The sequence below is a fragment of the Bison bison genome, unplaced genomic scaffold (assembly GCF_000754665.1).
Source record: "Bison bison bison isolate TAMUID 2011002044 unplaced genomic scaffold, Bison_UMD1.0 scf7180017863415, whole genome shotgun sequence".
In the NCBI taxonomy this organism is placed as follows: domain Eukaryota; kingdom Metazoa; phylum Chordata; class Mammalia; order Artiodactyla; family Bovidae; genus Bison; species Bison bison.
In genome coordinates, this window is record NW_011493987.1 from 7,853 (window position 1) to 18,588 (window position 10,736).

The 10,736-nt window shown below is 47.6% G+C and overlaps 2 protein-coding genes and 1 pseudogene across 2 annotated transcripts in view; 1 reads left to right on the forward strand and 2 right to left on the reverse strand.

Moving 5' to 3' along the window:
• Positions 1-676, forward strand: part of LOC104983814 (MHC class I polypeptide-related sequence A-like) — a 7,243-nt gene extending 6,567 nt beyond the window's left edge. Inside the window, exon 4 of the mRNA XM_010833351.1 lies at positions 493-676. Within this exon, the coding sequence (XP_010831653.1) occupies positions 493-605 (113 nt within the window). The 3' untranslated portion in view covers positions 606-676. The remainder of the gene's footprint in view (positions 1-492) is intronic.
• Positions 677-7,012: 6,336 nt separating this feature from the next.
• On the reverse strand, positions 7,013-8,477 carry LOC104983815 (annotated as a pseudogene).
• A 206-nt stretch (positions 8,478-8,683) lies between these two features.
• Positions 8,684-10,736, reverse strand: part of LOC104983816 (BOLA class I histocompatibility antigen, alpha chain BL3-7-like) — a 5,078-nt gene continuing 3,025 nt past the window's right edge. The window contains exons 4-7 of the mRNA XM_010833353.1: positions 9,621-9,896; positions 9,394-9,504; positions 8,938-8,970; positions 8,684-8,805 (exon numbers count right to left, since the gene is read on the reverse strand). Coding sequence (XP_010831655.1) covers positions 8,684-8,805; positions 8,938-8,970; positions 9,394-9,504; positions 9,621-9,896 — 542 coding nt within the window. The remainder of the gene's footprint in view (positions 8,806-8,937; positions 8,971-9,393; positions 9,505-9,620; positions 9,897-10,736) is intronic.

The window sequence follows — 10,736 nt, forward strand, 5'->3', positions numbered from 1 at the left end:
AGGGGGGAGGGGGGAAGAGGGAGGGGGGCTGCAGGAGTTGAGGTGGAGCCAAGCGGTGGAGCAGGTGCTTGTGCGGGCGAGGAGGCCGAGAGCTGAGGAGAGAAAGGAACTGTGTGTGTGTCCACTCCCAGGCTAGAGGAACATGGAGCTGGGTCCTGTCTGTGAGGGAGCCTCGCGTTGCATTAGAGAATGGATCTGGGTTCAAGGCGGAAAGGCCTTGGGTTTTCACTCTGGATCTTGTCCTTGTGTCCTGCCACTTCTGTCCCTGTCGTGGAGGGTGGTGGCAGCAGGGACAGGTGATGATGTGGATGGAGTCAGGGGGGGAGTCCAGCAAGAGCTGGGAAAAAGGAGGCAAAAAAGAACAGGTGTGTCTTCCCTCAGAGGAAGGCAGAATCTGACTTTGAAGCAACTGAAGGAGAATCTCTGAGGGAATGAAAAGCATTATTCTGCAACCACTTGGTCAGTGATTTATTGGTTTTTCTTTTTCCCCAGAGCCTATTAGACTACAAGACCTGGATCAATTCCAGACGGAACCAACTGATCATAATGGCCTCACACACCCAGAATTTCAGTCCTTGTGTCGCACTCCGGCTCCATCAGTTTAACAGGGGAAGCTTAGAATCTGCCGCCAGGAGGCCTGAATTCAGTTCCTAGTTCTGGTCTTAAGAGCACTTTTTCTTTTTTGTGTGTTCTGTTATTTATCTTATTATTTTTAAATTATTTTTATTTTATATTTTATTTTTAATTGGAGAATACTTGCATTATAAGGTATTGGTTTCTGCCATGCTGCTGCTGCTGCTGCTGCTGCTAAGTCACTTCAGTCGTGTCCGACTCTGTGCGACCCCATAGACAGCAGCCTACCAGGCTCCTCTGTCCCTGGGATTCTTCAGGCAAGAACACTGGAGTGGGTTGCCATTTCCTTCTCCAATGCATGAAAGGGAAAAATGAAAGTGAAGTCACTCTGTCGTTTCTGACTCTTAGCGACCTCATGGACTGCAGCCCACCAGGCTCCTCCGTCCACGGGATTTTCCAGGCAAGAGTACTGGAATGGGGTGCCATTGCCTTCTCAAAGTATATACGTATCTCCTCCCTCTGGAACTTCCCTCTCACCTTCCCCATCCCACCCCTCTAGGTCGCTGAGCAGCAGGTTGAGCACGTAGTCAGGTCCTGTTCCCTCCCTGCCTGGTGCACAGTAAGGTAATGGGAATAGAGAACTCATTCCATATCTGTTTATCCCAGTAGCTTTTTACACATGGTAATGTATATATTTCAGTGCTACTCTCAATTCATCCCACCTTCTCCTTCCCTCACAAGTCCATTACCCACGTCTGTGTCTCTATTCCTGTTCTGTAAATAGTTCATCAGTACCATTTTTCTAGGTTCCACATAGATGTATTTTTACATATAGATATATATATAGATTATACATATAGATTATTTTTTTGAAGGTAGTTGATTTACAGTATAACACATCCTTCTTGAGGTCTCCATCTCTTCATCTATGAAATGAGAAAACTATTGTTTCTTTCCAGTCGTGATTGGGATAATTAAAAGCATTAATATATTTGAGGTGGTTGCAGCTGTACCACACTAGTACTAATATTACTTTTGCTTTTTAATTATAATAGAGCACATGGACAATAAATTATTACCAATGAGCTTTTTCTGCCAGTTGCCTTATTGTGGCTTCTCTTGAGATGACTACTAGCAGATTTCTGCAAATCTAAGGTTCCCTTCACCCTTGTCACAGTAATATACGCATTACTTCATGCCTGCAACATCTGAATAATTTCATATTAAAACTGCTCTTTAAATATACACATCTGGATTTCATTTTGTTTCGCATGCTGGGAAGGGACAGTGTGTAAGATTCTGGGGAAAAGGAGCGTTTTCTCTCAGCCTTGAGGAGACTCTAATAATCCCCCACCTCTCTCTCCCTCCAGATCCCATTCTGGCAGCTTCAGCATAAAGGGCTGGGGGATAATGCAGTGGGACACCTGGGGCCAGAGTTCAGTGGCTGAGCCTGGGGGGGAATCTCCCCTGAGCAGTTGTCACCCTCATGTGATGAAGCAGAGCTGAAGGGCGATGTTGGGGGAGGGGACAGGACAGAGCTTGGGGCTTCTGATCAGGAGGAATATGGGACCATCTGCTTCTAGGGAGCAGTGACTGTTGGGGATGAGTGTCCTGAACTGAGACGATAAAGGAGCCCAGAACTGGGAGGCATCAACCAAGCAGCAGCATCTCCATCAGCTCAGGCTGATTTGCACAGGGCAGATGGGAGGTGAGACTTCTCCATCGGACCCTCAGTCGTTCCTGACTTCTGGTCTGGGGCACACAGGTGAGCGGTGCTCTCCTTGGTCAGGACAACCTTAGCCCCACCCAGGTAAAGCATCTGTGGCACGCGTGTTCTAAGGGGCACCTCCCACAGACCCGAGACAGATGACAGGAGCACTTTCTGCAGGAGGACCTGACTGGAAGCAAGAGGGTGGCCAAGGGTTCTCCCTAGGCAGGGCCTGTTCCCTCCCTGCCTGGTGCACACGATGCACACAGTAAGGTAATGGGAATAGAGAACTCATTCCATATCTGTTTATCTGAATGGGATGATATATTCTTTCATGGTTTTACTCAAGGTTAACGTCATTCACGCAGTTTGCATGCATGTTTCAAGTGTTCTTGCATTTTAGTAAACTCTCAGGTGTCATTTGTTGCACTCAGCTCTCATTAAGCATAAACTTTCATCCTCATTCATTTTCTTGTGTGATTATTTAATCAAAGGCACACTTGTCTGTAAATTAAGAAGTCAAATATCTGTGCATGATTTCTCATGATACAGACTCTTATTATAATCCTGATTCTTCTCAATTTCTGCTTTCCCATTGGTGACCACTTTGAATACTTTTTAGCTGATTCTTTCGGCTTTTATTTCCAAATCTCTAACATGATCCCTTGTTAGAACTGCTGCTTGATTTTTCTGTCACAGCCACTGTCTGCCGCATCACACAGTGGCTGATGCAATAGTTGATAGTCATTGCTTTCACTCTTCCCATTCCTTCAGTTCCCACTTTATTTATATATTGATCATACTTAATTCATTCAGCTTTTTATTTTCCCTACTACACTTGTCAAGAAAAAAGATACTCAACTTAAGATGTGAGTTAAGTTTTATTTGGGGCAAAATGAGGACTGCAACCTGGGAGACAGCACCTCAGATAGCTCTGAGAAACGGCTCCACAGAGGTACGGAGGGAAGGTCAGTATATATGATTTTGGTGAAGGGGGGAGTTCAGTGCAATCAAGTACTTGTCTTCCAAAGGTTTTCTGCTAGTCACAAGGAGCTGATTTCACTGTGAAAGGATTTAATGCTTTTCTACATATGAGAAAGTGAAGTGAACCAAAGGACTGGAAAAGGTCAGTTTTCATTCCAATCCCTAAGAAGGGCAATGGCAAAGAATGTTTAAACTACTGTACAATTGTACTCATTTCACATGCTAGCAAAATTATGCTCAAAATTCTTCAAGCTAGGTGTCAGCAGTATGTGAATTGAGAAATTCCAGATGTACAAGCTGGGTTTAGAAAAGGCAGAGGAACCAGAGATCAAATTGCCAGCATTTGTTGGATCACAAAGAAAGCAACAGAATTCCAAAAAAACATCTGCTTCATTGACTATGCTAAAGGCTTTGACTGTGTGGATCACAACAAACTGTGGAATAGTCTTAAAGATTGGGAATACCAGGCTATCTTACTTGCCTCCTGAAAACCTGTATGCAGGTCAAGAAGCAATAGGTAGAAACAGACACAGAATTATGGACTGGCTTAAAATTGCCAAAGGAGTATAATAAGGCTGTAGATTGTCACCCTGCTTATTTAACTTATATGCTGGCAAGATGCCAGGCTGGATGAATCACAAGTTGGAATCAAGATTGCCAGGAGAAATAAATGTCAAGAACCCCAGATGAGAAGATGATACCACTTTAATGGCAGAAAGTGAAGAACTGAAGAGCCTCTTGATGAGGCTTTGTTTTTGCTGATTATGTTCTATGAAGCTCTCAGGAATTCAGCTCTAATGATTCCCCTGTTTGCATGACTGACTCAAGAAGTGTGGATACTTTGGATATTCCATCAGTTTTTCCTTTTTTGGAAATGTCATCCTGGACCCTGCTGATGTGCTCCCACCTGGTCTGGATTCTTCTGCATCTGGAGCAGAGCCATCCTCCTAGGATCTCCCTCCACCACCATCTGGGCAGCACTTTAAAGTGCTGTGGATACTGCATAGCACAGGGAACTCTACCCAGCACTCTCTAATGGCATATTTGCAGAAAGAATCTAGAAAAGACTGAATATATTTATAGGTGATTCACTGTATTCTACAGCAGAAAGTGACCCAGCATTGTAAATCAATTACACTCCAGTGAAAACAAAAGAAAACAAACAAGCAAGCAGATGTCTACCCCGGATGGCATTTATCAGTCGCTTGTTCTTTCAGCCAAACCCGAGTGCCTGCATTGTACCAGGTCAAGTTCCAGTTCCAGATCTTTGCTCTAACAATTGAAATTTGACATTCTTGTCCATCCCTTTCTCCCCCTCACCTGATTAGGAGCATTTCCACATTAGGAGACTTCTACACTGAAAGAGTCTTGGTAGGAGGCAGAGACCACCTTCCTCCACTAAAGAAGAAAACCCACTTTCCCACATATTCTTGCCAGAGCACACAGCATGATGCTGAGGTCCCACCACTCAGGTGACCACATGTCAGACTCTACTCAGGACGCTGTGACACAGAGAAGCTGGAACTATGCAGGATGCATCTGACAAGGATGTTGAGAGTGGGAGTCACACAACCTCCAGTTGTCAGGAGCCTCAGTGATGGCCGTCCTCAGCGCAGGGTCCACGCCCAGTACGAGGGGCTCACTATGTGAGCAGTGACACTGTGCCCCAGCAGGGCCGAAACTTCCTTTGTGGGACCTGGCCTGGAGTGGACACTGGATCCTGTTCCTGTGGAGCCATTTATATATAGTACTGTATGTCTAACTTTATTTGGATCCCATTGTTGGCTCCAAGAATAAGTGAGGAGAACTCAACCTGGAGAATAGTTTCAGAGAGCAAGGACTTCATTACGCTGAACTGTGAACCACTGCCTAAGTCTTCAGGTGGAATAAGAACTACATTATTTCTCAGCATCACACCTCATAATTGACAATATGAATTGTCAATATAAATTCCCTTTTCTTTCTGAAGAAAAAAAATGCTTTTAAATGTGGATTTAAGACCCCTCTCTGGCCACTCACTTTCATATGCCTCAGGGAGTCCCAAATTGGCTGATCACCAGAATTGCTTGTGGGGCTTCTTACGAAATGCTCAGCCTCTCCCCAGAACCACCTTCTCAGAGTATTAGGACAAGACCAAGGATTGCTTCTTTAACAACCTCCTTGTGTGAGGCTGATACACAGCATGTGGGAATCCCGGTCTATGTACATTCCTGCTACTAAAAGTGTGATCTGAAGACCAGGAGCATCAGCACCAACCTTATTACAAATGCAGATTCTCAGGCTCCACTCCCGACTGTCTAGATCTAATGCGGGTACAGGGGAACACCAGCATCCCCACCCTGGACACTACACTAATCCTTCAGGCTCCTCCACTGCCTCGCTCACCCTTCACCTCCTGATTTCTGCTCAGCAGTTAGACTGATGCTTCTAACGAGCAGTCACACCAGCTCATCTTCAACTCAAACCATCTTGTGAGTCCACATATTTCACAGACATAAGACACCTTCTAATATCCTGGAGGCACACATGATCTAGCCAGACACTGGATCTCATCGAAATTCCTTGCTCTTCCAGCCACACCTGCCTCTGGCTCTTCCTTGAACACACACACACTCTCCTGCCCTCCTGTATTTGCACTGGAGGCTCCTCTGCCTGGAGAGAACTACCCCCAGACATGCTTATGGACATTCATGTCCTTCACATCTTTACTCAAAGATCATCTCCTCAACGAGGCCTACACTGACCACCCTAGTAAAACAGCCACATTCCCTGTACCCACACACTTATTCTCTGGGTCACCTTCCTCAGAGCGCTTGCCAGTCTCTAGGCAGACACTTCCCTCACTTATAGGCTCACTCTGCCCCCCTCACCAGAACACACTGCCCGAGGCCAACAAAGGGTGTCTGCTGTTAGTTCACTGAGGTTTCACTGATGCAAAAATAGAGCATCATCTATCAGACACACAACAAATACCAGATGAAGGAAGGATCAGTGTAGACGCCTCTGTATTCCATCTTCATTAATGTGGACTCAAGCCACTTGCTCTCTCGCAGCAGCTACAGCACATCATCCATTCACACTGACATCAGTGCTGCCTGTGCTTTCCCCGCAAGAATGGATCACCCTCCCTCCCACACCAACCGGTCTGCACTCTACACACAATGATATTTTCTCTTCAGAAAAGATCCCAGGCTGACAGGTCGCATATTCCTCCTGCTGTGACTATTAGGCAGCACTTTTTAAATCCAGGAGTTTGGATTGGAAGAGGTTGGCAGTCTCCCCATTACCGGGGTCCAGCCCCGGTTGGATCCAGGGATTCCCTCGGGAGGACGGCGTTGGCGAAAGGATAGATAAAAGGAGAAAGAGACAGAGGCTTGAACTAACTGGTTTACTCAGAAAGCCAATAAAACCTGTGACATCAGGTTTGCACTGCCCACGGAGGCCACAGGCACCCTCTCAAATCGCGGAAAGTTCCCCACCTTAGACACCTTCTCAGGTGGGTCTTAGAAGCCCAGGCAAATAAATGGTCTCAGAGGGCCCCCGCGCTCCAAATTAGTCATCCTGAAGGAAGAACAGAGAAGAGAAGAAAAGGAGAGAAAAGGAAGCAAGAACGACACAGGGAGACCAAGCCTGTTGAGCAAGGTCCACAATGTTATTTTCCAAAGTAGCTTTTATTTTTATTTTTTTAAAATTTTTTAAGGTAGAGCAGTCTCTTTATTAGCATAATGATGGCAGAGGGGCAGGGCTTCAGCTGTTGGCAGCGATGGTCTCCTGAATCCAGTCCACGTAGTTGCAGACCTTGGTGTAGACCCCAGGCTTGCCCTTCTGGGCACAGCCGTAGCCGCAGGACACAATGCCCTGGAGCTGTCCGTTGCAAGCCACAGGGCCGCCAGAGTCACCCTGACAGGAATCCTTGCCTCCTTCCAGGAAGCCAGCGCAGATCATGTTGTTAGTGATCTGTCCAGGGTACGAGGCTTCACAGTCGGCGTGGCTCAGCAGCGGGGCCTCCAGGCATTGCAGCAGGTCCGGGTAGTTGACGCCACTGCTCAGGGTGTTGCCCCAGCCGGAGATGAGGCACTCGGTGCCTGCGGAAGCACAGGCGTGGAGAGTTTGATCAGCAGGATGTCATTGTCCAGAGTCCAGCTGCTGTACTTGGGGTGGCGGGTGATCTTGGACGCATCGATGAACTGCTCACCACCCTCCAAGACATCAATGTTGTATTCTCCCAGCCTCGCCTGGATGCGGCAGCAGCTCCCACAAAGGCAAGGATCAGCAGGGGATGCATGGTGAAGTCCAAAGTAGCTTTTATACCTTAAGTTGTGCGTAGAGGATAATAGGGGGATGTAGAGTCATGCAAGGTCAGCAGTCCTTGACTCTATCGAAGCCAGGCTTTCTTTCTGCAAACTTACCATATGCAAAGGCTTTAGGTGATTTACATCATCTTCTGGCCAAGAGGCCTCTTAACATTTTATGACCCTTTCTTCTGAATAATGGTTAGTCAATTAGAGAACTTATTTTCTCTAAAGGTGATTATTCTAAAGTCAGGCGCCACCCTCTGAAAGCATTAAATAAAGTTGCATTCCTATAGGGCAAAAGTGTGGTGGGCTATAACAAGAAAAGAATTAACTCAAGAGTCCAAGGTTACAAACATTAAAGCTACTACTTATATTTCTCTATACCACTATGTTAATTAATACACTTCCAGGGACACAGTAGGTAAGGGATATGGAAACTTGGCAGCAAGCATTAGCTCAACAAAGAAATCCTCTACTAGTTCTATTCTAACAATTTTAACTCTCTGAGAAGCTCTGCATTGTTAGAATATCTTAAGCTTCCCGTGCCTCTCATGGTTGGGAGGCTGTGAACAATCACATGCGTAGCTGCAGTAGTCTGAACAAACCTGTCAGGCAAGCCAGAAAGTCATCAGAGGGGTTTGAATTGAAACACTTCTATTATGCCCAGGAGACTTATTAACTAGAGCTCTAAGTTGATTTTCTTACAGAGAAAGGTGGTTGGGGATAGCCCCCCATGAATGTCAGAGGAGTTGGTAAAAGTCATAAAATAGTAAAACAGATGCTGGTTTTGGGGTAGACGCTCAGGCAGGTCCAGGGGGCCTCTGGAGCCCTGACTCGCCTTGCCCATCAGGGCTCTCCCACATGACCTTGTCATGGGTGGGAACTCCTGTGCTGGCTCCCGGACCCTACCTCTTCATGTTACGCTATAGGAGCACAGACACCTTCAGATGCAGCTGCAGAAAGAGGGGTCCGGGGATCTGACGTGGCAAAGTGGGACAGAGCATCACTCACTCCCCACAAGGCAGCTGTCTCACACTGTGAGAGAAAAGAATCAGGAACCAGTTCAGTCAGTCATGTAAGGCCTGACAATCTCCATAGCCCCTCACACGGTCACATGTCCCACTCAGAGACCCCTGCCACCCAGTGTGTTCCCTCTGCCCCAACTCCTCTCCCAATCTAGAAGCCCCAGGGTCTCACCTTTAGGAACCGTGAGAGACACATCAGAGCCCTGGTCACTGTAACTGCCTGGGGGAGAACAAGACCAGGATGTGGTCAGAACCCACAGGAGAGAAACTGGAGAAGCCACTTTGAGGAGGGTGAGTGGCCTCCTGTCTGCACCCTCACAAGGGTCTCAGGAATCACCCTCTCTGTACTTACTTGCAGTCTGGGTGTAGCCCCTTCCTTTTTCACCTGTGAGAAGAAAGTATCATGTGAGAGACCAGGGAGATGACTGAGTCATGAGATCCTAGAGGAACTCCCCAGTCCTGGACAAAAAAGAACTTTTCAGAACTGTGACCAAAAATCCAGGACAGGCTCAGGAACATGAAGGAAGGAGACATGAGGGGACTGGACTACCTGAGGTCTATCCTCAGCAGGGACATTCCCTCCTGACCTTCAAATGCTGAGACACAGGCCCCCAACTGGAATTATGAAGATGAAAAATTTGTCTTTCACTTTCACATGTACTTTACAAAAGGGTCAGTCTTAGCATCGGCTCAGATTTCACATATGTGTGGAGGGTACTTTTCAGTAAGGAGGCAGGCAAACTTCCACCTGGGCCAGAAACCCACCCAGTGAGACAAGAACACTCAGATCCCTCCCTCCTTTCCCTACCTGAGTGCTTCTTCCTCCAAATCACAGCTCCAGTCACCACAGCTCCAGTGACCATGAGGAGAACCAGGCCAACAATGATGCCCATGATGGGGATGGAGGGCTGAGGAGGTTCTGTGGAAGAAAGGGAAGGGGCCCAGACTTCAGGCTTCAGTCCTGACCTTGCTGATCGTGTCCAGAAGGGCTCCTGCCTTATCTAAGAGGAAGCTCCATTCCGACCCCCTCCTTACCCCATCTCAGGGTGAGGGGCTCCTGAAGCCCCTCGTGCTGCACATGGCACGTGTATCTCTGCTCCTCTCCAGAAGGCACCACCAGGGCTGCCCACTTCTGGAAGGTTCCATCCCCTGAAGGCCTGGTCTCCACAAGCTCCATGTCCTGAGTCTGGTCCTCCCCGTCACGCTGCCAGGTCAGTGAGATCTCATCGGGATAGAAGCCCAGGGCCCAGCACCTCAAGGTGACCTCATGGTCAGAGATGGGGTGATGGGCCACATGTGTCTTTGGAGGGTCTGAGGAAGAAGAATCAGAAAACTCACATTTTATGTTACCTCCATGGGCCACTGGAAGCAGCATCAGGTGACCATCCTGAGAATAAGCAGGAGATTGGGTTTGAAAAGCAGCACAAACACCAGACACCAGCCTGGACTCCAGGGTCTGGGAACAGCTCCTAGTCCTTGGAAAATTCTGGAGTCAGGGTAACAGCTAAGGGAGGAGGCTCCAGGTAAGAGGCAGAATACAGAGTAATGGTCCTGATGTGGGAGGAGGCTGAATGACTTAGAAAAACTGGAGTCAGGGCTCCTAAGATGTTCTCAGGGTGAGAACAAGCCTTGAGAGACAAAGTCATGGTTCACAAGATGATGGCCAGGGTCAAAGGGCAGCACTGACCAGCTTTTTCAGGGATGGTTTGCTGGTTCTTAGTCAAAGACACTGGATTCCTTAATTGTCCTTCAGAGAACTGAGATCATGGCATCCAGCCCCATTAGTTCAGTTCACTTCAGTTCAGTCGCTCAGTTGTATCCGACTCTTTGTGATCCCATGAATCGCAGCACTCCAGGCCTCCCTGTCCATCACCAACTCCCGGAGTTCACTCAGACTCATGTCCATCGAGTCGGTGATGCCATCCAGCCATCTCATCCTCTGTCATCCCCTTCTCCTCCTGCCCCCAATCCCTCCCAGTATCAGAGTCTTTTCCAATGAGTCAACTCGTCACATGAGGTGGCCAAAGTACTGGAGTTTCAGCTTTAGCATCATTCCTTCCAAAGAACACCCAGGGCTGATCTCCTTTAGAATGGACTGGTTGGATCTCCTTGCAGTCCAAGAGACTCTCAAGAGTCTTCTCCAATACCACA